Source organism: Propithecus coquereli, unplaced genomic scaffold (genome assembly GCF_000956105.1).
Source record: "Propithecus coquereli isolate 6110/MARCELLA unplaced genomic scaffold, Pcoq_1.0 Scaffold16, whole genome shotgun sequence".
Classification (NCBI taxonomy): domain Eukaryota; kingdom Metazoa; phylum Chordata; class Mammalia; order Primates; family Indriidae; genus Propithecus; species Propithecus coquereli.
In genome coordinates, this window is record NW_012140524.1 from 2,627,707 (window position 1) to 2,655,226 (window position 27,520).

The 27,520-nt window shown below is 36.3% G+C and overlaps 1 protein-coding gene across 5 annotated transcripts in view; it reads left to right on the forward strand.

The window, feature by feature from the left end:
* CAPRIN2 (caprin family member 2) overlaps positions 1 to 26,827 on the forward strand; it is a 45,452-nt gene extending 18,625 nt beyond the window's left edge. The window contains exons 4-18 of one of the 5 annotated variants that reach the window (XM_012641014.1): positions 896 to 1,134; positions 2,409 to 2,491; positions 4,545 to 4,712; positions 6,119 to 6,162; positions 7,083 to 7,757; positions 10,407 to 10,529; positions 11,698 to 11,779; positions 12,803 to 12,858; positions 15,907 to 16,011; positions 17,288 to 17,434; positions 20,198 to 20,366; positions 21,724 to 21,906; positions 22,693 to 22,793; positions 24,654 to 24,717; positions 25,903 to 26,827. In XM_012641014.1, the coding sequence (XP_012496468.1) occupies positions 896 to 1,134; positions 2,409 to 2,491; positions 4,545 to 4,712; positions 6,119 to 6,162; positions 7,083 to 7,757; positions 10,407 to 10,529; positions 11,698 to 11,779; positions 12,803 to 12,858; positions 15,907 to 16,011; positions 17,288 to 17,434; positions 20,198 to 20,366; positions 21,724 to 21,906; positions 22,693 to 22,793; positions 24,654 to 24,717; positions 25,903 to 26,471 (2,808 nt within the window). In that variant the 3' untranslated portion in view covers positions 26,472 to 26,827. Of the gene's footprint in view, positions 1 to 895; positions 1,135 to 2,408; positions 2,492 to 4,544; positions 4,713 to 6,118; positions 6,163 to 7,082; positions 7,758 to 10,406; positions 10,530 to 11,697; positions 11,780 to 12,802; positions 12,859 to 15,906; positions 16,012 to 17,287; positions 17,435 to 20,197; positions 20,367 to 21,723; positions 21,907 to 22,692; positions 22,794 to 24,653; positions 24,718 to 25,858 lie in introns of all 5 variants that reach the window. The other 4 variants (XM_012641018.1, XM_012641016.1, XM_012641017.1 and 1 more) reach the window with 4 other exon arrangements.
* Positions 26,828 to 27,520: the final 693 nt, after the last annotated feature.

Sequence of the window (27,520 nt, forward strand, 5' to 3'; positions counted from 1 at the left end):
TAATCTTACCTCGGGATATATCCAATATGATGGAAACATTACGATCAAAAAAACTGGAGGGAAAAGACCTTTTAGATTTCTTAGTGGAAACAGATGGTACTTTTTAGTTTAAATGGCAAGCCACTTCTGGGACCCATGTATTATGTCAGACTTTAAGGTAGAATATTTCTGGGCTTTAGGGTACACCCAGGGCTGCTCAGTCTATGTGTACAAACTGAGGTAAAACTTCAGTTCCATTGATTTTCCCTGTCTATTTTGTCAGCTAAACATCGGAGGATGCAGCTCCATTCAGACCGACAGGGGCAAACTGTTATAAAAATATCTTTAATTTTACTTAACAAACTCAAAAATTATGGCTGTGTTTTGGCATTACATTTGTAAGATATTTTATATTTTATGTCTGATAATTTTTCAATTTTTTATGCTTTAGCTAGTCATCTTTGGTTGATTGAAAACTGACCATTTTAGTTCAAGTATTTTTCCCCTGGAAGATGAGATTTAAAAAAGACTCCAAAACTAAATCATTAAAATATTTGGCATAGAAAGGCTAGATATACATAAACATGGAAAGATAAAATCTTGGGATTAATATGGACATCAATGATGATGGGTACTTGGCTTCTCATCATGGTGATATGTGAGGTACTAGATACAGCCTAGATTTGGGAGTCAGATATTTGGGCTCCTTTGTTTCTGGTTAGCTGAGGCAAAACAGTTTCTTACTCAGTAATTTCTTTACCTCAAAAAGGAGATGGGTTAAACAAACTGGTCAGTTTGACAACCATGAGATTTATCATCTAATCTCAGCTATTTTGGCATTAGCCTTTGTAGAATAGGGATTGCTACTATGGGGTGGTAGAGAATTGTCAACCTTAATTAGCATTTGTTTTAACAGCTACTAAAAGCTCAGAAGAAGGCCCAGAGAAGGGAGCACATGCTAAAACTTGAGGCTGAGAAGAAAAAGCTTCGAACTATACTTCAAGTTCAGTATGTATTACAGAACTTGACACAGGAACACGTACAAAAAGACTTCAAAGGGGGTTTGAATGGTGCGGTGTATTTGCCTTCAAAAGAACTTGACTACCTCATTAAATTTTCAAAACTGACCTGCCCTGAAAGAAATGAAAGTCTGAGGTAAGCTAAGGAAGAGATTTTCCTGAAATAGAACACATGACGCTGTAGTCTAGCTCTTTAGTTTTGTGTGTGTGTATACACACACACACATACATACATACATAGACACAGACACAGAGGGGGGAGAGAGAGAGTTAGTAATTAACTGAGAAAATGTTAATTTGATTCAGTATGGGAAACCTTGGCTGGCACAGACTCCGATAGGGTTGATAAATTGTCTAGAAGGAAAATGAATTTGAATGGTCTCATTAACATGCTTCTTTATTGTAGCATTGATTTTAGAAATCATGTCTGATCATCTGATTTTAATTTTATACAAATATTAACTATAATACTAATTATATATACTTCTAAAACATTTTTTTGTAATTTTCTCAGCATCTTTGCCTTCTTAATCCTACTATACTGAAGTAGAGGTAAATAAGGTTTAACTTGGCCAATATCATTAATCTTTCAAAGTGAGAATTATTTGGTGTTTTTATTATGCTGCGAATAACTACTGAGAAATAGATCTGAGAATTTAAAATACAAAACCTGTAAATGGGGGCTACCCAGTTTTTTCCCCATATAGTTATCCATTTGCTATTTTTATTTTGATGGAGTAAATCAGCTAAGGGACAGATGTCTGTGGTTTTGCTTTGTTAGATACAGGTTGTTCCAACTTCGTGTCTGTTAGCCAGCCCTGCTAAAGCAGAGTCAGATTTCAACTGTTATAGAAATCAGCCTCTGATCAGGAAGAACTAACAAAACTCTTAATTAAGAAAGCCTTATATCTTTTTGTTCCCATGCTGATAGTCTACTCCATCATCATTACTTGTATGGTTGCTTCCTTCTCCTACTTCACTTTTGTGGGTTGGGGAATGTAGTTTGATATATGAAATGTAAGCAAAACATAATTTGCAAATTAAGCTGCTCTCTTTAAAGTAAAAAATGTAGCTCTTAATATTTTCATTCCTCTGTTCTTTCATCTAGGGCATATACTTAATAACTAATGATACTGCCTTGGCAGCTTTAAACTCTTTTGGTCTATTCTTTAATAGTTATGTTTAGTAAAATCCTTGTTGTTTTAAGGAAAAATTCTTATATTGGAAATCTATAAATAGGCATTTAGTCACTTCGTATAAATTTCAATTTTTTATTTCCAAAGAGTAAAAGGACAAAATTAACATTTGAATGTCTCGACTGTTAATGGGTTATATTGCATAAATTGTACTGCTCCATATATTTACGTACTTCTAAAGCCACTTTGTTCTGCTGCTGCTTTTCCTTGTCAGTGTTGAAGACCAGATGGAGCAGTCATCCTTGTACTTTTGGGACCTTTTGGAAGGTAGTGAGAAAGCAGTGGTAGGAACGACATGTGAGTTTTCTCTACTCTGGACTTATGCAGTAAATACTAAACTTTATGTCTACAAGTTTAGTATGATATTGAGGGTCTAAACTGTGTCAGTCCATCAGAACTTACATGTCTGACAATACTGTATTCATTGGGAGCGTGATCCTTTGTTTAGTTCTGTTAAAAGCAGCTACCGTGTGACCCTAGTCACTGAAATGGAATTTAGGGAGAGTTTTGAAGTGGCAAGTCAATATGATTTGGGAATAGAGCTAAGTACTAGTGCTGGCTTCAACACTAGCTTGATCATTTTGGGGTTCAGTTCTCTATTCTGCATGGTAGTACCTGTTCTATATAAGAATCTTAAATCTACACATTGTTAATATCAAGGTTATTTACTTTGATATTACCATGTGGTTATCTATCAGATCAGCCTAAGACAATATGAATGGTTTGGCTACATAATCTACTGAAACATTTTTTATCTATCGATCTGGAAATGATCTGGAGAGAGAGAGAGAGAGAGAGTGCTTTTGCCATCCTAAATAGCCTTTGGCCAAATGACCAAGTACAGATGTCTGGACATGAAGTACATAGGTTTGTGTACTAGCTTAGAATAGTGAAAACTCACTAGAAGCTAGTAGACATTTTTATTACCATTGATTGCTTCCTTTTAAAAAAATATCCAAGTATCTGTAACTATCTCAAGATTTCTAAGTTCATTCAAGTTTAAATCACAATTAAACATTTATTTCTTGGTTAGAATGCAAAATGATACTAAAATAATTTGGAAAATAGGTAGTTTCTTATAAAATTAAGTGTACACTTACTACACAATCAAGCAGTTATACTTCTGGTACCCAAGAGAAATGAAATCGTGTGTTCATGTAACTACTTGTACATGAATGTTCATACTAGTTTTATTCATAATAGCCTCAAACTGGACACAGCATATCACCAGATAAATTGATGAAACATGGCATATCTACACAGAGGAATCTACTCAGCAATAAAAAAGGAATGAACTGTTGATGCATGGAATAACATGGATGAATCTCAAAATAATTATGCTGAGTGAAAGAAACCAGATATAATATGACTACATATTGTATGATTTCATTTATGTGAAATTTTAGAAAAGACATAACTAGAATGATAGCAGGTTATTGGTTTCTAGGGGGTCAGAGGGTCAGGGGAGGGGATTGATTGCAAAAGGGGAGTGAAGGAACTTTTTTGGATTGATGAAAATGCTCTATTCCATGGTTCTGGTGGTAATGCAACTACCTATCTGTTAAAACTGTGTAGTTAAAATAGGTGAATTTTGTTTGTAAATTAAATCTGAAAGCTGATTTTAAAAAAAAACAAAATCTATGGCATAGTACTCCTAGGAAAGGAATAATGTAGATCCAAGTAAAGTACGGAAGCTCTGCTTAGTAATGGATATTTAAAATAAAATGACTTTAGACCTTTTTGTAGTGTGGTGAATTTAACATCATTTTGATTTTTCTTGATCATATGTGCTAGGAGTGACATATAGTGTAACTCAAGAGTAAAATCTTAATCATGGAATTTTGTAGTTTAAAAATTCTTTAGAGATTTGTCCAAGAAAGGATTTTCTAACCCTGTCTAATAGGGTTATGTCTGAGGAACTGTCTTCTATTTCTCTAAAGCTTTAATTACTTGGGGAAGATAGAGTAGTTACTAGTTGTGATGTCTTGGGGGCAGATGGGAAAAATGACTTGTTTTCACAGCTGAGGGAATAGATGTGTGCTTTTGTGACATATTAGAGTTGTTGATTAGGGTCTCTGATTTTTAGTCATTTTTCAAGTGGTGGAAATGAAGGTCCAGAGAAACTCAAGTGATTTGCTTTGAGAGTTTGATCTTTAAAATTTGTATTGATTCAGCATAAAATGAAGATGGACTGCATGTTTACTTTTTATGGTACTGACCCATTCTCTAGTCCCTCAAAATAAACTATTGTAATGACATATAATAGGATAAAATTAGGATATGTATTCCTAGTAATTTTCAATGTACTGTTAGGTTTTGTGATAACTAAGTCTTAATCACTCTTTCTTAGACAAACATGTGAAAGATCTGCTGTCTAAATTGCTGAACTCAGGCTATTTTGAAAGTATTCCAGTTCCCAAAAATGCCAAGGAAAAAGAAGTACCATTGGATGAAGAAATGCTAATACAATCAGAGAAGAAAAAGCAATTATTGAAGACTGAATCTGTCAGAGAGTCAGGTTTGTTGTGATCTCTGAAATTCTTTATAGGGGTTGCGTTTTTAATACTCAAAATGTGCAATGAGTGCCTTATTTTAATTTTAATGTGTTCTATGTGCATGGAAATCTTTACTTGCTGTAGGATAAACCTAGGTTAAGAAAACGTCTCTAGGCTTTATTGCCATAATTTACAAAGTGAATCTTAATGGAAATATTAGTGTATACTTTTGCCAGGAGAGTATATTGGTTAAAATGAGGCATTTGTGGAATTTGAATGAACCTCTCTGTTAAACCACTAGTAGGATAATTCTGTTTAAAATTGTTGTTTAAAATGTAGGTTATAGTAGAATCCAATATCATAGTAGAATGAGAATGTAAACCTAGGGTTAAAAGATTGATTCAAGGCTGGGTGTGGTGGCTTATACCTGTAATCTCAGCACTCTGGGAGGCCAAGGTGGGAGGATGCTTGAGGTTGGGAGTTCGAGACCAGCCTGAGCAAGAGTGATACCCTGTCTCTACCCAAAACAGGAAAAATTAGCCAGGTGTGGTGGTGCTGCACCTGTAGTCCCAGCTAGTTGGAAGGCTGAGGCAGGAGGATCGCTTGAGCACAGGAGTTTGAAGTTGCAATGAGCTGCAATGACGCCACTACACTCTAGCCCAGGCAACAGAGCAAGACTCTGTCTCCGCAAAAAAAAAGAAAAAAAAAATCAGGAAAAAAATTGCCAAAATAAGTAAAGGAAATGTACTTTTAAAATTACCATTTTCTAAGGGAAGAAATATTTTGAGCAAATGGCACTTTTGTTTGTTGAAGTTGGATTTATTAAAGAAATATCTCTTCTAAGAAGATAATCCAGGTAGGATTCTCTTAGCCACAAGCAAGACTCAAGTCATTTCCCATCTTTATTTCCCATTAGTTTTAATTCTAGTGCTTCAGTATCTCCATTCCCTTACCCCCAACCCCTTCTAACCTTAAACTGGCTTGTAAGACGTCTTGAGGGCTCTGTTTAAATCTGAGATTACTAATTTTTACCCCGTGGGACCTGAGCTATAATTCCAACTTGAAAAAAGCTGTGTTTGTGGATGAGAGGAGATAGTCTTATTTTCAATCAGAAATCAGGTTTTTTGTTTTGTTTTGTTTTGTTTTGTTTTTTAGGAGATTCTGCAGGTATAGAAATCAGTTTTTAACTGAAGCTTGACTTTTATAAGTGTCTTATGTAAGGAGAGCTACTAGCTTCAGACCTCCACCCACATGCTTTTGACCAACGAGCAATAGTTAAAATTACTCTTGCCATATGCTTAATAGTACTGTCCTTTTTCTATTTCTCTCCTAAGTCTTCCAGAATAGTTGCTAGAATGAATTGTTGTTGTAATCTGTCTAAAAACTTACATTTTACCTAGTATTTATTTAAATTCCTTTTATTTTCTAGAGTCTCTTATGGAACTTGCACAGCCAGAGATACAGCCACAGGAGGTAAGACAATGGAAGGTAATTTGCTGATGTTGATTTTTTAGATTTTTGTATATAGGTATGTGGTTAGAAGCTGAGGCTCTGGGCCAGTCTGCCCAAGCTTGAATCCTCGTTCTGCAGCTTACTAGCTTACTGACTGTGGGCGAGATGTCTAGCCCACTTGGGTCTGTTATCCTCTCATGTAAAATGAGGATAATGATCATGCCTTCCTCATGAGGTTGTTGTGAGGATTAAAGAAGTTAATCTAAATCCTAAACTACTTAGATTTTGGCCCGGCATACAATAACTGCCCAAGTTTTAGCTGTTTTTGGCCCCTGTGTTAGAATTTAAAGGTGTGCCGGATTTTGCTCTCTGCAGAATTTACCCACATTGGTAGCAAAAAATGTTATTTTCTTTATGAAGTGACATTGGAATTCATAGAAGCTGAAAAGAATAGGAGATGAAAAAACACAGTATAATTGATATATAAGGGAAATAAGAGGCTGTTAATTCAGGAAACATAAGGCTTAAAGTCAAACAGTATAACTCGGTGTATAACTTTGTGTTGTTGAAAGTTGAACCATCCTCTGCCTTAACTTTTAAGGGAGTCGTGTGGGTGCCAGGCTCCTGAGGCTGGCAAAGGTAGAATAGCTTTGGTAAAAGCTGAATGAAGCAAATGTGGTATCACAATGTGCAGTTCTTGCTGGTTTTAGGTGAGTCAGATAGAAATTGCTACCTTTGAAGTATAAAAGTTTGTATTTCTGTTAATTGAGGAAAAAGGAATGGACAAAGAAGTAAGACAGTCTTTTCAAGTAGGATGACAGAAATTTCATGTCAGCACAATGGCTCAGACCAATGGTCACAGGAATACTAATAGAGTTGACCATTCCCTTCGCAGTCTTCTATGAATTTTGTGACTCAAGCACATTATTTCTCTCGTCTAGTTTCTTAATAGACGCTATATGACAGAAGTAGATTATTCAAACAAACAAGATGAAGAGCAATCTTGGGAAGCAGATTATGCCAGAAAACCAAATCTTCCTAAATGTTGGGATATGCTTACTGAACCAGATGGTCAGGAGAAGAAACAGGAATCCTTCAAGTCCTGGGAGTCTCCTGTTAAGCACCAGGAGGCATCAAAGTCTGCAGTTTCCTTAGAACACAGGAAACAAGAAATTTCAAAACTCAGGTCTACTGTGCCCGAAGAGCAGAAGAAGCAGGTCATCTCCAAATCCAAGCCACCTCCTAGCCAGTGGAAGCAAGAAACTCCTAAATCCAAGGCAGGATACATTCAAGAGGAACAGAAGAAGGAGACACCAAAGCCTTGGCCAGTTCAGCTGCAGAAAGAACAGGATCCAAAGAAGCAAACTCCAAAGTCTTGGACATCTTCTATGCAGAGTGAACAGAACGTCACCAAATCGTGGACTACTCCCATGTGTGAAGAACAGGATTCAAAACAGCCAGAGATGCCAAAATCCTGGGAAAACAATGTTGAGAGTCAGAAACACTCTTTAACACCACAGTCACAGATTCCTCCAAAGTCCTGGGAGACAGCTACAGCAAGCCTCATACCAAATGATCAGCTCCTGCCTGGGAAGTTTAATACAGAACCCAAAGATGTGAGTTGATCTGTATCCATCTGCTTCTGTCAGTGTAGGCATAAGTGAGTTGTAGTGTTGATGACTGTGTAGTTCTATTTAAAAACAACAAAACCCATGGTAAATTAATGTATAAAATATTTCACTTAACTCTTTAATGGGTAGATATATTGTTTTCCCTAGAAAATTGGAAGTTAACCTAGTCTGTCTTTGAGCCTAACTGGAGATGAAATTTCTGCTGTCATAAAGTGTTAAGTTTTAATGCCAAAATTCTAACGACATGATATGACCTCAGAATGGTGGCTGGTTCAGACAAGACCGTAATGTGAACAAGTGAGTAAGGTGAATGTTTGTCACAGGATGGGAGATGTGTTGTGCTGTATTTCACTTGGTGTCTTCTACCTGCCACATGAGTGACTTTTTCTGACAGAAGTTACATTTTTCTATATTCTCTTTTATTCATTTATAGTCACTCAGATTACCCTTTACTCTTATGAGGAAGGTATAGGGTGGTTGCAGATATTCTAGTAGTTGGGAAAGGATTTGAATTAGTTCTCTATTTCCATTTTAAAATAAGAATTTTCCAGAGGTAGGAAACTATAGGAATTAGATATTTTGTAGTTAGGTTTTAGAGTATGAGATTTAGTTTAAAAAAAAAAAAGGCCTCATTTTGTTAATGGTAACCTATTTCAGGAAGATAAGGTTATAATGAATAATCCTTGGGTACATTACTATGTTAGTATTGCTTTTTATTACATTATAAATTACTTATTTACTGCTATTTATAATGCAAACTTATTACTACCTTGTTTACATGAAGTGTGAACTTATCCTCCCAGTGTTCTCCATTTCTATGTAGTAGTCTTCCTTGCATTTCTGTGCCATTTTAGCCAAAGGGTTTCTTTTCTTCTTTTTCTATTTCAATATATTTAGGGGGTAGAGTGCAGTTTTGTTACATGGACATACTGCTTAGTGGTAAGAGGTCTGGTCTTTCAGTGTACCTACCACCCGGATAGTGTACATTGTACCCAATAAGTAATTTTTCATCCCTCACTCCCCTCCTACCTTTGGAATCTCAATGTCTATTATTTCACTCCATATGACTGTGTGTACCCATAGCTTAGCTCCCACTTATAAGTGAGAACATGTGGTATTTGGTTTTCCGTTCCCGAGTTACTTCACTTAAAATAATGGCCTCCAGTTCCATCCAAGTTGTGGCAAAAGGCATTATTTCATTCTTTTTTTGTGGCTGAAGCCAAAGGCTTTCTGATAAATCTTGGGTCCTCTAATAGTGTAAACATTTTGCTTAGGGAAAGCAAAGCATTGTATTTTGTATCTAAATTAACCCAGTCCAGTTCTACCTATGGGAAGAGAATTTTATAGTTATTTATCTTTTGTTCTCCTTTCTCCCTCTTTTCAAGTGCTAATATTAATTTTAGCTTCTTTCTGACCCTACAGAAGATTGATAGCCTTAATTTATTAACCAACTATCACACTATAGTAATTGTAATGGGATAACTATTTTGAGAAACTTATATTTTAAAAAAACCCTAATTTAATACCTTATTACAGCTATTTTTAAAAACCTGGTTTAAAATTCCACTAGGTATAGCAGTGCTGTACTTTTAGCATACCAGAATATTGATATCATGCTGTTTGAATAGGATTTCAAATCAGGGTTGCTTAGTTGGACAAGTCAAAACGCATATTTAATTTGCTCTTATGGCACAGACAGCAATATATTGAAGTTGTAGGGTTTTTCAGTGACTGAGAGGACACTTGTATGTATAATACGGTATTTGTCTCTCTCTTGCAGTCTCAGCTGTTTGGAACATGACTAAGTATGGTCAAAGGCAAAAGGCAAAATAGAGTTCAAAGCCAAGACTAGATAACATGAAATTAATCGCTAATGCTCATACTTGTCTCCTAAAAGAGCCCCTTATATATTCACTTAAGGTCTGTTAGCTCTTATTTTATCTGGTGCCTTTGACAGGCTTAGCTGTGTGACTTCTGAGTGAGTTAGAAGGTGGAGAAGAGGAGCTGGAGGAGATGGGTGTGCTGGCAACTGTAACTGTAAACTGTAAATTAGGCCTAATTCAGGATGTGCAGCAGTTTTCAGCAGTTTAGCATGAGAGCTAACCACCTTATAAACAGCAGTGGCCCCCCAGAATTTACTTTATAACAAAATATAACATATTCCCTCAGTTTTGGGTGTGTGTGTATGTATATATTTTTACATCTTGATTTCTGAAATCAGATACATCTTAAAAATGGGATTTATATTTAATGTGGTAGTAATAATTTTTGCCCTGGAAAAAATAAATCATTGATATGTCTCATAGTTGGTGGCATCTTATCATAGAGGACATATGGTAATTGGTGTCTGTAATGAAAACACTCTTAACAAGGAAGTTTTGTTATTCTGGGTCTTCTCTTTAAAAAGAGAAGGTTTTTAGAAAGATTTCCATGAAAATTGTGAAGGGGGAAAAACTGTTCGAAGTTTGCTTAAATTATTTAGAAAATGTGTTTATGTGGAAATCTGTGATAAATCTGACAAATGAGCATTGCCATTTGTTTTGGTTTCATTCAGATGTAGTGATAAGCTAAGTTTCCTGCCTTAGGCTGTTGAATTTGAATTTCACTCTTGTATATTATGGGTTTATCTTGCAGGTGCCTAAGCCTTTGCATCAGCCTGTAGGTTCTTCCTCTACCCTTCCGAAGGATCCAGTATTGAGGAAAGAAAAACTACAGGATCTGATGACCCAGATTCAAGGAACTTGTAACTTTATGCAAGTATGAGTCATTTTAAAAAAGAATCTTAAATGATATTCATGGGGCTCCTAACTTCTGATCTGAAGCATTACAGTGGAATTTTTAAAAGCATAAATTCTGGTGTCCAGGATGAGTAGGAATCCTGGCTCTGTTGCCTCTTAGCTCTGGGGGTTTAAATTACTTAACTATGCCTCATTTTCTTTATTTGAAACATGAGGATAATAGGTCCCACTTCCTAAGTTTGTTGTGAATAAAAAAATGAATTAAACATGTAAAAAGCTTAGCTTGCTCAAGTATTATTACTGCTATAGATCATCAGTAGTTTCCACTGGGACTGTGAGCAACTACTCTGTGCTTTGTATTTTGTTAGGTACCATTATGTATAGAAAATGGACATTCCTTGCGTTTATGTAGTTTATTGCAGTTGTAGAAAATTGTAAACTTGTATTAAATCAGAATCAATAGTTAAATGCTAAATTGTGTGATACAATATGTTTAATTATGTGATACAGACTCTTACAGAATTTGAGAACAGTGTGATATTACTGAGAGCTGAAGTAGTTAAATAATTTTTGTTTAGTAAAAACATCTTGAGCTTTGGAATTAGGCCTGGGTTTAAATCCCAGTCCTACCACTTACCAGCTCGTTATTAAGCCTCCAACCCTCTACTTATTTGCAAAATGAAAGAATTGCCTACCCCTCCAGATTACTTGAAGATAAAAATGCTTGCTGCAAGAATTTAGCTTAAGTATGCAAAATGTTGGAAACTTTTCTGGGAGACCCAAGATAGGCAGATAGAAGAGAACGGTTTCTGATTGTGAAAATGTTTAGCAGCATGAGCTAGAAAGTGGCTGACAGAAAACACACTCTTACTGGTTGAGTATAATAAAAATGGGAGTCAGATAAGAAAGACTAGGATTAATGGTTATGTTTGAGGCCTTGGGTCAGGAGTTTCTTTTTCAAGTTAGGCCTTTGAATTACTATTGTAGTTTTTACACTTGGCACAACCTCAAAGTTTGGCAGTTACTTTAGATTTTAATTTTAACTTTTAATTTCCTTTTTTGTGAAGACTAAGTTTTTGACATCTTGAGATACTTATTAGCTAAATACTTACAGCTTTTGCTAGATATCTATAGCTAATAAACTCTGGGCAACATTATGAATAACTTATTTACAATCTAATCTTTAGGAGTCTGTTCTTGATTTTGACAAACCTTCAAGTGCAATTCCATCCTCACAGCCGCCTTCAGCTGCTCCAGGTAGCCCAGTAGGTATGTGATCATTCTGATGACTTGAGACAGTTTTAGAGCTGTCGAGTTTTTTTTTTCCTAACAAATGATTTTACTCTAGATGTCCTATGGGGAAACTATGTGTGTTAATTTGTTCTAACTAATATCTGTTATCAGAGTTATATGTGAGTAAATTATCATTAGAACATTAATGTAATTAACTGACCTATTTGCATTCTTTGGACAATCTCTAGATGGGTGAACAGAAATGCCTCATAGGTGCTTTTGCAGTTTTTTATGTCATTCTGTGAGTGAATTCTTACTAGAACTTGTTTGACCCCTTTGGACTTTAGAGTTGAGGCTTTCGAATCCTAACTGTGAGTGAGATTACCTCAGTGATGTGTAGAACAGTGATTACCACAGTAAGTAATGATGGAGCCTACATCTGAATCTGGTCTGATGCTTCAAAGCATAGGCTTTTGTTCCACACTAGTTTCTTTCAGGGGAGGAATGACATAAAGCCATAGTCCGGCTATAGTGAGCAGTATACACCAGCTAGAAGATTATCCTGGGTATGAAGTAAGGAGAGTAAATGGCAAGTAGTTAACAAAAGTGATGGATATTAACAAGGAGAAACAAAAGTGAAAACTATGTAATTGAAAGAATATTAATATATATAGTCAGAAAAAACCTAAACAGATGACCCAGCTAAGATTTACTTTGAAGTTTGTGAAACTTAAGTTTATCAGTTAATTATTATTCATGGTAGCTTATGTCTTATCTTTCAGATTACTATTACAAGTGATTTTTGAAAGTTATTTTCTTTTGGAAGTCTTGAAATGCTGCTTTTGCCCATTTAACTTTAAAATATCACTGAGTATTGCAGATGGAGCTAGTATTCTTTAGTCTTCTACAGTTTCCCTCTTTTTAAAACTTTGATAGAAAGTGCATGATGGCCTTGAGGCCTAGGCCTTCCAGCTAATGCTTTTTGGTAAAGTGTAAACTGTAGTTTCCTTCCAGTTGATGTGCATAAACTTTTCTCCCTGTTTATTTCACTCTCTGCAGCATCTACAGAACAAAATTTGTCCAGTCAAAGTGATTTTCTTCAAGAGCCATTACAGGTAACTTCTCCAAATCTTTCATTTCCTTGCTACTCAGGCAAGAGTAGCATTTGCTTGGGAAGAATGATGACACTTAACTGATTCTGATGTGCCTAAGTTAATAAAAGTGTTGTAAGGATATGTAGCTTTTTAGATTAAGTACAACTTGTCCTAAAAAGATTCACTGATGACTATGCTGAAAACAACTATTATAATAGAGATTTGCTGACTTTAGGAAAGAAAGAGCAAGCTTGAAGATTTCAGAGGTACCTTGTCTAAGAATAATACTTTGCTGTTGAGCTGTTAAGTCACTCACCAGCATAGTAAAGGGTTTGAAAAAAGAGACTAATTTGTTTAATCTATAGATAGCCAATTTCCCCCCTACATAGTAGTTAACATTCTGAGAAACTAGTTTTCACAGAGTACGCTTAGAGATACAATAGGACGAGATCACTGAGATCTCTAAATGCCAGTTGTGTTTCCATTAATAGCCCAAGGTTCACTCATTTTCTAGTCATTACCTTCAAAAAATTTTTCAGTGTCCCTTTGAAAACCTGGCAATTTTCTTGACGGTAGCTATTTTAACAGTAAGTTAAATAATTTGACCAGTTCAACAGTTGTTTTCTTCCGAAAACTTCTGATTAAATACCATTTGTTTACAGTGGTTTATATGTAGTTTGGTGAGTTGTGGCTCAATTTTCAAACTGTATTTATTTAACAGGGTATAGTGGTGGGGTTTTACCCTAGCTTCCCCCAGTCCACTCACTGCTTCAACAACACAGTTCCATTTTATCTGTTCCAGCTGTTTAGGGTTCTATATGAGGCTTTCAATTGGCAAGTTAAATTTTTTTTTGAAAAGCCGCTGGTCTAGTGTAGTAGTTCTCTGGTGCAGGCCTGTGGATTGGCTGCATCAGAATATTTATATATATAGAAACAAAATGTGTATTTCCAGGTTTCACCTTAGACCTATTGGGGTAGAATTTTTAAGAGTGTTTTCTAGGCATCTATGTTCTTAAGCTCCCTGGGTGAATATGCATATCCATTTTTGGAACACTGGTTTCAAACATCATGTTTACTCACTAGTACTTAAATTATCTCCAGCTGGTCTACTTAAAGAGTAGTAATTTAGAAGTAAGCACTACTGTAACTTTTCAATAAATACTAATGTAAAGAATATGTCTTTATATTTTTTGTTAAGTGAACCTTTTAACTGAAATTCAAGTCTTTAAAAGATTAACTGTCAAGTGGCCTAAGCTACTTTAACTTAGCATCTGTGAATCTTTCCTTAGCAATAGTTAGTTATGTCCCCACAAAAGCCAGTCCCACGTTTGTTGGGCAATTGTCTCATTATTTTAATGAGAAAGCCCAGAAGAAAGGCATAGTTTTACAAACACTCTAATCTCATAATAGTTCTAATGTTTTGGTTGGATCTAAATTATTCCTATTTAGGTATATAAAATGTTCTAAAGAATTTCAAATTTTTTTTTCCACTAAGATCTTTTTTTTTTGTTTGTTTGTTTTTGTTTTTGTTTTTTTTGAGACAGAGTCTCACTATGTTGCCCTGGCTAGAGTGCCGTGGCATCAGCCTGGCTCACAGCAACCTCAAACTCCTGGGCTCAAGCAATCCTACTGCCTCAGGCTCCCAAGTAGCTGGGACTACAGGCATGCGCCACCATGCCCGGCTAATTTTTTGTATATATATTTTTAGTTGTCCAGATCATTTCTTTCTATTTTTTAATAGAGACGGGGTCTCGCTCTTGCTCAGGCTGGTCTCGAACTCCTGACCTTGAGCAATCCGCCTGCCTCGGCCTCCCAGAGTGCTAGGATTACAGGCGTGAGCCACCGCACCCGGCCACTAAGATCTTTTTAAAACTTGATCCTGATTCTGCTTCCCAAGAAGTAGCATATCATGATGGCTCCTTCAAGAAGGTCACTGAAATGTAACTTCTCTAATGTCAAGTTACCACTCATTACTTTCCAATTCACCTGTTTTATTGGGCTTCTGAGAACATATAGAAGCATTTAGTTAAAAGGAGTAGATTCACTGACATGTTTAACCTTGCTATTGCTAGATTTTTCTGGGTGTCTCTCTGTTATACTCTAAAACCCGTTGTGCCATAGAATTCTTTCCTAGCCACTCTCTTATTGATTATATTATAGTTGTCACCCCCTTAGTTCCTACTTTGCTTGCTCCCAATTTTTATTTTATATATACTATCAGCTTTGATTTTTCCTTAGAATTTTACTGCCATTTTGATTTATGTAGAGCTTATTCTTCCTATTTGTACTTCAACCTACTTCTTTTTTTCTTTCTTTTGGAGACAGAGTCTTGCTCTGTCACCTAGGTAGAGTACAGTGGCATCATCATAGCTCACAGCAACCTCAAACTCCTGGGCTCAAGCAATCCTTCTGCCTCAGCCTCCCGAGTAGCTGGGACCACAGGCATGCACCACCATGCCCGACTAGTTTTTTTATTTTTAGTGGAGAGGGGGATCTCGCTCTTGCTCAGGCTGATCTCGAACTCCTGAGCTCAAGCAGTCCTCCCACCTCGACCTCCCAGAGTGTAGGATTACAGGCGTGAGCCACCATCCCTAGCCCAACCTACTTCTTTAAGCCACTGAAAGCACTTGGAATAAAAGCATAGTTATTGTGATCTCAGGCAGAGCTGTGCCTGCAGTGTTAAATGTGCCCGGAGTTCATTTTCCTGTGATTCTGGAGCCAACAATCTTGATAAGTGAAGATGGGATTAGATGTGTGGTTGTAGTGAACAGGCCTGGAAAAGCAGTGTAGCAGACTGCTTGGGTTTGAGTTTCAGCTCTGCCACTAAATTCTGGTGTGGCCTTGGGTAAATAATTTAACCTTTCTTTGCCTCTGCCTGATTGTCAATAAAATGAAGATAGTTGTACTTATCTCACAAGATTATTGTTAGGATTAAATATATGAGTATGTGTAAAGTATTTGGCTTGGTGCTTGCTCAATAAGAGTAACATTTTAGGAAGCCCCAGGCCCAAGAAATACAAAGTGAACAAAATACACCTTTTACAATATTTTGTGTCTTCCTGTGTCTAGGCTGCTGCTTCTCCAGTTACTTGTAGCTCAAATGCTTGCTTGGTTACTACTGATCAGGCTTCTTCGGGATCTGAAACAGAGTTTATGACCTCAGAGACTCCTGAGGTAATGAAAGGCCAATTGTCTTAATTCCTTTTCTGTCTTGAAGAATAGCAGAACCAGCTTATTTTACAAATTACAGACATGATCAGTTGAATGATATAACAGTTATGCTTTACTAATGTATTGCTTCTATAGATGCGGTGGTCTTGGAACTTAATATACTAACTTTATTATGGCATATAATATAAATAGATTTAATATTGCCTTACCTGATTCAATAAATATGTCAATTTTTAATATCAAAAGAGTGAAAGTTTTTAGGTAGGATTAGGTCAAGTTTCTTACTATATTTACACTGAAGGACTTCTTAGGAGAAAAATTTTTTATTCATATAACTGAGGACTCAATAGCTTTGCTATAGTGTTAATATTGGCACTAACTGAGTTGGAATGAGTTATAATCTCTTTTTGGCTGACTGTCAAAGGCATTTTGACAGTATTATGTTTATGCTTTTGATGCTAAGTTATAGCTTTTGCTAAGTTTGAGGAAATCCTTAAGGTAGACTTAATAGGGTAGGATGAATTTTGGGGGGGTAGTTGAACAACTATTACATTTTATTTTGGGAGACAACTATTATTCAAGAATATGTATTCATTAGAGAATATTAAAAAAAATAGATAATCTTAGTTTTTGTGGTGCTTAGTTTAAATTTAAATTACTTGGTTCTTCATTTTAAGACAAGGAAGAAATAATTGTTACCAAGTCACTCACAGCTATCTGCTTTATAATCTCATTGAGATTGGTTTTTGTTGTCTTTTTAAACCTTTGGATTTATAATCTGTTATGTCAAAAACTTATTTCCTTAGATAAGGATTACTTAAATTAGATCAGAGTTGGTTTTCTTCTTTAGGCAGCTGACTTAGAAATCCACTAATAAATCTCTAAAATAGAAAAAAATTAACACTAAGCAACTAACCTAAGGTTTTTCTTAAGCCCAATTCTATTGTATAAAGTTGGAATGCTATTGGATTCTTAACTGGAAAATACCATTTCAGGGTTTGAAAAGGACTAGGTGCTCATAAAAAATTCAGCCCCTCATCTGTTCGACTGATTATTGGTAAGACTCTTTCACTTGGTCAGCAAGCTGTGCAAAGCAAACACTGGTGTGCATCCTCAGCAATTGAGATTTGAAATTGTAAGCAAAAGCTATTCTTTTGCATTCCTGTGTCCAAATGTCATCCTAAAGAACTTGCTGACTTACGCCAGTTTGGGGTTTAGTGTAAGTTAACTGCTTGTTATATGGCAGGTGATTGGCTGATGCTGCATTTCTCCTCCCCAGGCAGCAATTCCCCCAAGCAAGCAACTGTCTTCACTAGCTTCTCCAAATCCTCCCATGTCAAAGGGCTCTGACCAGGGCTTCCAGTCACCTCCAGCAAGTAGTAGTTCAGTAACCATTAACACAGCGCCCTTTCAAGCCATGCAGACAGTGAGTATGAAATGTGAATGATGATCATCATAGTTCATTAGTCCTGTTGAAAGCCATTGTTTCTCTTACATGAAATATTGGGTACTATGTGAAAATTTTGTCTTTTGTAAAATTTTTGTTTGGGCCGGTAGAATTTACATTTGGTCAATGAAAATATTTTGTGGCAGAAGAGTATTAAATCCACAACCTCTAGAATTTTGCAGGGTGTTTTATCAGAGTATTATTCCTTCTTTGAAAGTTAGTAGGAGACAAAGCTGAGGGACTCCTATTAAACACACAAACTGTATGGATGAAACATAATTTTCTAGCAACAGCTTATTACTAACCATTACTAATATCAATACTAGTGATGTTCTGTAACATCAATAGCCTGAAATAGAGGACTCATACTTGGGTGTTCTAGTATTGTTGAAATTTTTGTTTGATTTCTTCCTGATCTCATGCTGGTTTTTGGTTTGTGTGGCATATTTTTTTTTTTTTTATTTTCAAGACAGGTTCTCACTCTGTCTCCTGGGCTAGAGTGCAGTGGCCTAATAGTAGCCCACTGTAACCTCAAACTCCTGGGCTCAAGTGATCCTGTCTCAGCTTCCCAAGTAGCTAAGACTATAGGCACATACCACCACACCTGGCTGTTTTTTTTTTTTATTTGTAGAGATGGGGTCTTGCTCTGTTGTCCAGGCTGATCTCAAACTCCTGGCGTCAAGAGTCCTCCCACCTCGGCCCCTGAAAGTGCTGGGATTCAGGTGTGAGCCACCATGCCCGGCTATCGTGTGTTGTTTTGAATTACGTATTTTTCTATGCATTGTAGTTTAAAGTTTTTGGTGTTTTTTTTTTTTTTTTTGATAATATTACAGCTAGAATTGTATGTTTATTCTTTAAACACAGACTAGTATAAAACAGTTCTTCAGGAATATAAAAACAAACGTTATTGAGCCAACAAGTATCCTTCCTGATGGTGCTTAATGTCCCACTCCGGGTACTTTAGAGTGATGGTGGTGGAGCGGGGCTGGTGCAGGAGCAGCGGACAGCAGGCCCAGTGCAGGGAGATAGGCTACTGATCAGATACCTGAATTCACTAACCTCATCACTTAGAATATCTCAGTTCTAGACAGAATATCTTAGTTTCCTTGCTTTCCCTCTTTGCCATCAGTCCATCCTGCACAGTATTGCCACAACAGTTTTACATTTTCTTTTTCTTAATTCAAAGCAAGTGACGATCTATTACAGAGTGAAATTGAGTCCTTTGCTTGGCGCTCAGTACCTTTTGAAGTCTGGTATAACCTGCCAGACCAGTCCTGTGAGCTTGCCTTGTACATTCTTATCACAATACCTGTTGTTCTCACCAGTCTGCTTTCTCTCTCTGTTTGAATCCTGTCCAGTTCAGGTTGGTTCTCATTCATTTATTAAAGAGGTGGTTATGAAGCCAGGCACTGCTCTTAGTTACTGGGGTTGTAGCTATGAAAAAACAAAAGTATGCTTAAGAAATTTGCATTTTATTGTGGAGGTGGGAGGGCTGGAGAGACACATACATACATCAGGTGCTATGTGCTGGGAGGAAGAATGGAACGGGATGAGGGAGCTGGAGCATACGAGAAGTGCTCTTCTATAAACGGTGGTCAGGGGACAGATCATTGCCTGCTACACGGCAAAAATTCAGTACATGGCATATTATCTTTTATTCATTTTTAGTTTTTGAAAAAGGACCCTCTTCCTTTATATACCTTTTATTATCATCATTCTCATAATACCAGGAAGATTAACTTTTGTTCTTGAGTATAAATTCTGTCAGGAGTCAAATAGAAGTTGTTTTTTTTTTTTTAACTGTGGTAAAATACACATAACACAAAATTTACCATTTTAGCCATGTTTAAGTATAGAATTCAGTGGCATTAAGTACTTTCATAATGTACAACCATCACCACTATTTCCAGAACGTTTTCATTATCCCAAACAGAAACTGTGTACCCACGGAACAGTAACTCCCTATTTCTCCACCTCTAGCCCCCAGCCCCTGGTGACCTCTGTTCTACTTTATGTCTCTGTGAATTTGCCTGTTCTAGGTACCTCATATAAGCAGAGTCATATAATATTTGTTCTTTTGTATGTGGCTTATTGTACTTTGCATAATGTTTTCAGGGTTCATCCCTGTTATAGCATGTATCAGAATTTGATTTTTTTAATGGCTGAATAATATTCCATTTTATTATGTACCTGGCTTTATTTATCCATTCATCTGTTGATGGATATTTGGGTCGTTTCTACTTTTTGGCTATTATGTATAATGCTGCTATAAACATGGGTGTACAAATACCCGTTTTGAGTCCCCACTTTAAATTCTTTTGAGTATATACCCAGAAGTGGAATTGGTGGATTATATGGTAATTCTGTGTTTAACTTTTTGAGGAACCACCATATGTTTTCCACAGTGGCTGTACCATTTTACATTCCCACCAACAATGCAGAGGGTTCCAACTTGTCCACGTCCTTGCCAACACTTATTTTCTATCTTTTTGATAATAGCTGTCCTAATGGGTATGAAACAGTATCCCATTGTGATTTAGATTTACATTTCCCTTATGACTAATGATGTTGAGCACGTTTTTATGTGCTTTTTGGCCATTTATCTTCTTTGGAGAAATGTCTATTCAGTTCCTTTGGCCACCAAGTAGATAATTTCGAATATTGTATAGTTTTACTAGATACCACCCTTAAGCATTTTCTATGAGACTTCACACATGACTCAGTGTACCCTTGTCTTTTAAGGTATTTAATGTTAATGCACCTCTGCCTCCACGAAAAGAACAAGAAATAAAAGAATCCCCTTATTCACCTGGCTACAATCAAAGTTTTACTACAGCAAGTACACAAACACCACCCCAGTGCCAACTGCCAGCTATTCACGTAGAACAAACTGTCCTTTCTCAAGAGACTGGTAAGATCTTTGCATATGATATTTTGAAGACTTACGTGACAGCCAATTGAGTGGAAAGCACATCTGTAATGACACTTAGAAGTTCTTTCCTGATTAATACCCATTATTTCTTCACCCAGTCCACAAGTGTTGAGCAACACCTCATGCCTTTTTCTCTCTTCAGTTAAGTTTGCTTGTTAATTTTAGTTTTTGTGAAGGTAGAACTTAAGATGACTGATTTTGCCTTGAAGTACGCTTGTATTTTTAAATCTAATGGCTTTGATTACCATAGCCAGTGATTGATATATATATAGGTGCTATACAGCTGCTTGTATGAAGGTTTTAAAGTCATTCTGCTAACTCTTTTAGCACATCCTTTTTTCTTCCCTTGCATAATAGAATATTAATGTGAAGATATAACTTAATATGCTTATTGTACTGTTTGCTTAGAGATGGGAGGCTATTTTGATCTTTCATGCTGTTCTAAACCATGACAGAATAGACAATTTTGTACTTCTTAATTTAAGAAGCACTTGTAGATTTTTAGTGTTGAGATTTCAGACCCCTATTGAGTTTTCTAAAACTTAAGCCTGAGCCAGTGAATTGAGCATTCTAGGTACTTGGTTAATCAAATGATGAAGAGGTGGTCAATGTAAATCCCTGGACCTAGCCACAGATGACCTGATTCTGTTCTCACCTGTACTGTCAAAAGATAGGACAGATGGTTTACATAAAGGACATTTTTGTCATATGCCTTTTCAATTATTGTATTAATTAGAATTCATTTTCTTTTACTCCCTTATCTGGAATATTTAGCCTGTTTTTAAAAATTGTGGTAAAATATGCATAATGTGAAAATTACCATTTTAATCATTTTTAACTGTACAGTTTTGTGGCATTATGTACATCCAAATTACTGTGCAATTACCACCACCATCCATCTCCAGAACTTTTTCATCTTCCCCAGTGAAACTTTGTAATCATTTAATACTAATTCCCCCTTTTCTCCCTCCAGCCCCTGGCAACCACCATTCTACTTTCTGACTCTGAATTTGACCACTCTAGGGACCTCACATAAGCGGTATCATACAATATTTGTCCTTTTGGAACTGGCTTATTTCACGTAGCATAATGTCTTCAAGGTTAATCCATATTGTAGCCTTTGTCAAAATTTCCATCCTTTTTCGAGCTGAGTACTATTCCATTATATATATGAATTATATATATGTGAATTATATATGGATACTTTTTTTATCCTGTTTATTGTAAAAGGGAGAATATTGTGTTAAACATTTTTATATATGTTGACTTCTAAGTACAGAGAATATTGAACGTTTATTATCATTTAACTCTTGGACTCTAAAACTATTTCCTTAAGCAGCAAATTATCATCCTGATGGAACTATTCAAGTAAGCAATGGCCTTGCCTTTTACCCAGCACAGACGAATGTATTTCCCAGACCTACACAGCCGTTTGTCAATAGCCGGGGATCTGTTAGAGGATGTACTCGTGGTGGAAGATTACTAACCAATTCCTACCGGTCCCCTGGTGGTTATAAAGGTATGCTCTGAATAAAACTTAATTGTACTGAACTAAGTATTTTGTCCTTTTGGAACTGGCTTGTCTATTTTGTCTATATACTTATTGACTCAAACCATTTTTACCTTGTTTCCTTTTGTCATTCCATTTATAATGCAGAGAATTCCCTATTTGTGGATAAGAGTATTTTTAATATACCTATTCTCTATAACAGAGGAATTAACTTTCTGTATGAAAAGAAGATTGATCCTGTGACTTACTGAGGTAGAAATGTTGACCACCTTCTTTTTGAAAGGATGGGTTTTGGTTTTCATATGTGAATAATGTCTGTCTTTAATTAATTGACTTAACTCTGCTAAAAGTATGTCATAATTAGACAGAGCCCATCTTCTAGTTACTTGTCTCTCAGACTTGTGTATGCACTACGGAGAAGAACATAGAGTTTGAGACTGTAATAGTAATATTCTCTTAAGTTTTAGTTACGGTTCCAAGTATTCTAGTTGCTGCTTGGTATTAGCAAAAATACTCTAGACAGAGACCTTAAGTACCTCATTGCCCTACCAGGACCCTTTACCAAGCTCCACCTGCATTCCAGCTGTAGTAAATTTCTAAACCGGGCTTATTTAAAATTAGCAATATTTCATAAATGTTTTGCTGTGGAAGCAATATTAGAGTTTACTTAAAGAAGGCATAAATCTAATGATGACATTATCGGGTCACTTTAACTTTTAAAATGATGTAGAATTAGACATTTAACATTTAGTATGATTTTTGCCCATAATTTTATGTAAGTTGTCTGTTTATTAGGTTTTGATACTTATAGAGGACTTCCTTCAATTTCCAATGGAAATTATAGCCAGCTGCAGTTCCAAGCTAGAGAGTATCCTGGAACACCTTATTCCCAGAGAGTAAGTAAGAATAATTGTCATAGTTGAATGGTGGTAGAGTTATTGATAAGCTAGTGATTAAACTATAGCAGAGTCATAATTTGTTTTGTAGAAGTGCACTCTTAGTTTTAGAACTACTTGTAAGTCCTGTGGAGAGTTGAGTTGGAAGGTTTTCCCATCACCTAAGGAGGATGAATGACAACTGCTAGTTATATGGAACTCAGAAGGTGTTAAGAACATTACTAATCATGTTGTTTGCATTTACTCTTCCACGTTATAAGAGACAGTGGTGTTCAGAGGTTAAATAACTTGTCTAAGGTCACTCAGCAAGTGAATGGTAGAGCTAAGATTAGAATGTGACTTTCTTACCTTCAGAGCCCAGATCTTAACTTTACTAGATTGCCTTCAACTTAGCTTGCCCAAATTCCAAGTACAGCAAAGTCCTTTTTTATAAGTTTACTTTTTTGTTTATTCTGATTTGAATAGCTCAGCAGATTTTCTTTGCTATTACACATATAATAAAGGACTGTTAGGACGTTAGACATTCCTCTTTAACAAACCTTGGAGTGACTTCCTGTCATTGGACATATACAGATATGAATTTATACTACATCAGCATTTTCAGCTTTGAAGTTTTACAAACCTTTGAATATGTATATAGTAACATACGGAGTTCTGTTGGTAATATATAAAATACCTATCTATATTTGAAGAGTTTATGGTTACTTGAGGTAGGATAGATGTCTACATAGGCAGTATTGGAAAGGGCTGAAAAACACACCTTGCAATCTAAATACCTTGGGTCTGACCCCTGATTTCATCACACTCTTGCTTTTGACCTTGGGTATGTTACTGAAACTTCCTGAGCTCTGTTAGTTACTCATCCAACTCTGAGGGGTAGTGAGGATTTCTCCATGGGATATTCTGAGGACTAAATGAACTAATACATGTAAGTGCTTAGCATAGCATGACTGTGCCAGGTATATATCAGCCATGCAAATATTAGCCAGGATCCTCAGGGACTGTGTGTGAGGGGAGGATGTTGATTAATTAGACTTAAGGGCTAGAACTCTCTGTTTTTAACGAGAGTATTCCAGTATTTTTGTGTGCTGTTTTGAATTTCTTCCCGAGGAAACAAGAAATTGTTAATAGTGATTGCTACTGCAAAGGGTACTAGGAGTCTAGAGTAGGAGACTTAATTATTATTTTTATTGCAGACCTTCTTGTCCTGTTTAAATTTTTTATTTCATACAATAATTTAATCACAGCACCAACTATTCTTTCATGGGTTGTATGGAGGCTGACTTCCTTCATACCTGGTAGTCAGTTTGAAGTTCTGCTTCTTGAACATTTTTTTCTTAATCTATTGGATCACATTCCTAGGCAGTGAATACATTTATACAGTATAATGCTTACAAATTCCACTGCCTTTAAAAAAAAAACACCCAGCATAGTTTATATTAGTCTTCCCAGTTTGGTTTATAAATAGAGCAAGATTGAAAAAGTTTGTGTTCTTGCTTTATTATGTCCTTTTATGTTGAGAGGAAGGACAGAAGACCATGCCACATTTTAAAATTTCCCTCATTAACCTAGCATTGTGCTGTTTACAAAGTCTTCTCTAAATGCTTTATTATTTTTGCATATATTAACATACCATCTAATTGGTGAGGTTAATTAACAGCTGAAGCAAATATTGCCACTGTTGCCCTCACTTTGTTTGTCTTGGTGTTTGGAAACATCTGAGCCTCTGTGGTTGCTGGGGAAGGCCAGATAAAGAACTAAGAGGACTTTAATCTTACAGATTTGCCAGCCAGTAATCCTGTATAATAACTATAGTTCTGCATTTTTGGTGCCAAGGTAAATATTATGTGTTCATTTTAGGATAATTTCCAGCAGTGTTATAAACGAGGAGGGACTTCTGGTGGTCCGAGAGCAAATTCAAGAGGTAAGGTAATTAGCTGAGTAGTTTATTTACCTAAAACATAACTCTAATTCTTTCTGCATCCTCTATCAAATTCTCCTCACAGCCCATTACTGTCAGCATTTATTTTTTTGAGGTTTTCAGTTTGCTTAAGTGTAGTACTAAAGTACTGAGGGGGAGATATTAGACTATTAGAAAGGCTATGGAAACCATTTATCAATTTGATTAAAAGTGTACTTTAAAAAAAATCTGCTTGACATAATTTAGCCTTATATATTCTCTGCTGACTTCAAATTATGCTCTGCAGAGCATAATTTAGCTTTATATATTCTCTATGCTGACTTCAAATAGTTTCATGTGATGTTTTAGGATGATGGTTTTTACAATGGTTACTTCTAGTTACTCTAGTGTTGCTACATTGATTCAAATAAGCAACAGTTAAGAGGTAATGACTTGAAACAAAAACAAGATATAACACTTTAAAATGTGCTGGGACTCTTAAAAGATTGAGTGTAACTGAGAAAATAAAAAATTACAGAAGATTAACTCATTTTGTCACAGGAAAACAATTTTTTTTTTTTTGAGAAAGTAGCCAGTATTCACATTGTCTTTGCCTTATATTTGAGCAGTGTTTTTGTACAGCACTTAAAACATTAAAATTTTATGATGTTACATTAACTTGGAAATAACAAGCATTCATCATGGGGCTTCGTACCATATCAATATATCTTTGGCTAGTGACTAGCAGTTCTAAAAGTTGATTCTTTTATGTAATCTCAGTTTTCTTGAGTCCTTCTACATTAGCTACTTTGTAGAAGACTGATCACTGAGAATGTAACTCAGTGAGACTTATGGGAAAAAGATAAAGAAATAAAAAGTGTTCAGACCTGAGTTTTAGACTTTGCTAACCTTAACTAGTTGTAATAAGTTATCCAACCTTGCGGGGCGGGGGCATGTTTTCTTAATCTTAAAAAAAAAAGAGGGAATTAGACTAGATTATCTTGGACCCTTCTGGCTTTAGAATAGTACTATAAAAGCCTATTGCCAGGAACTCTAGAAAAGTATAATCCAGCTATACTTTATTGCTTTTGTTTTGGAATTTACTATAAAATGAATCTTTATCTGTGTTTCAGTAGCCGACTAATGTTAAATATTGTGTTCAAAGCTAACTACTTCATTATGAGAAACTCACTGTTGCTAATAAAACAGCAGGGTGGAGTGATTCTTCTCAGGTGAGCAGCCCAGAAAGAGACAACGAAACCTTTAACAGTGGTGACTCTGGACAAGGAGACTCCCGTAGCATGACCCCCGTGGATGTGCCAGTGACAAATCCAGCAGCCACCATACTGCCAGTACACGTCTATCCCCTGCCTCAGCAGATGCGAGTTGCCTTCTCAGCAGCCAGAACCTCCAACCTGGCCCCTGGAACTTTAGACCAACCTATTGTGTTTGATCTTCTTCTGAACAACTTAGGAGAAACTTTTGATCTTCAGCTTGGTAGATTTAATTGCCCAGTGAATGGCACTTATGTTTTCATTTTTCACATGCTAAAGCTGGCCGTGAATGTGCCACTGTATGTCAACCTCATGAAGAATGAAGAAGTCTTAGTATCAGCTTATGCCAACGATGGTGCTCCAGACCACGAAACTGCTAGCAATCACGCAATTCTTCAGCTCTTCCAGGGAGACCAGATATGGTTACGTTTGCACAGGGGAGCAATTTATGGAAGTAGTTGGAAATATTCTACATTTTCAGGCTATCTTCTTTATCAAGATTGAAAGTCAGTACAGAATTGACACTTAAAGGATGGTGTTCTAATTAGTGGGATTAAAGGAAAAGTAGTCCTTGCCCTCATGACTGATTGGTTTAGGAAAATACTTTCATTCCTAGAGGAAGGAGGAGGTCCTTACTTTTTTTGTTTTCCTCCCCAAGGTGAAAAATTTCAAGCTGAATGACACTTAGCACTAATCTGGCACTTTATAAATTGTGATGTAGCCTTGCTAGTCAAGCTGTGAATGTATATTGTTTGCACTTAATCCTTAACTGTATTAACGTTCAGCTTACTAAACTGACTGCCTCAAGTTCAGGCAAGTTACAATGCCTTGTTGTGCCTCAATAAAAAAGTTACATGCACCTTCAGTGTTCCTATTTGAGTAAACATTTAGTTGAGCGGTAAAATATCTAATTTTTAGATCATCACTGATAACTCTTGAATGGTTATTTATACATGGGTTCATGCTATTATTTTAAAATAAGAAAACGTTTATACATAATAGGTCCTTCTAGGGTTACTTTTCTCTGATGTTATTATACATGTCATTCATTAAAGGATTTGATCTGTTTCCGTGGGCCAAGTCACACATTCTCCTTGAAGCTATTTTGCAGTAGAGCACGTGCTTCCTTTAGTTAGCTGTTACGTGTGTAATACACAACAGGAGGTACACAGGTAATACTACTCATCCACCATCAGTACGACTTAATGCTTTCTAGTGGATTCTCAATTTGAGTAGGCAGGATGCTAAGTCATTAAAAAGTGTAGGCTCTGTGGTAAAGCAATGCTGTGTTTTAGGGTCCTGATTCTGCCACTTAGTAGCTGATCTTGGGGCAAGTTATGTTACCTTTAGATCTCTCTGTCTCTTTTTTTGTTTTGTTTTTTGAGACAGAGTCTCACTCTGTTGCCCTGGCTAGAGTGAGTGCCGTGGCGTCAGCCTAGCTCACAGCAACCGCAAACTCCTGGGCTGAAGCGATCCTCCTGCCTCAGCCTCCCGAGCAGCTGGGACTACAGGCATGTGCCACCATGCCCGGCTAATTTTTTTTTTCTATATAT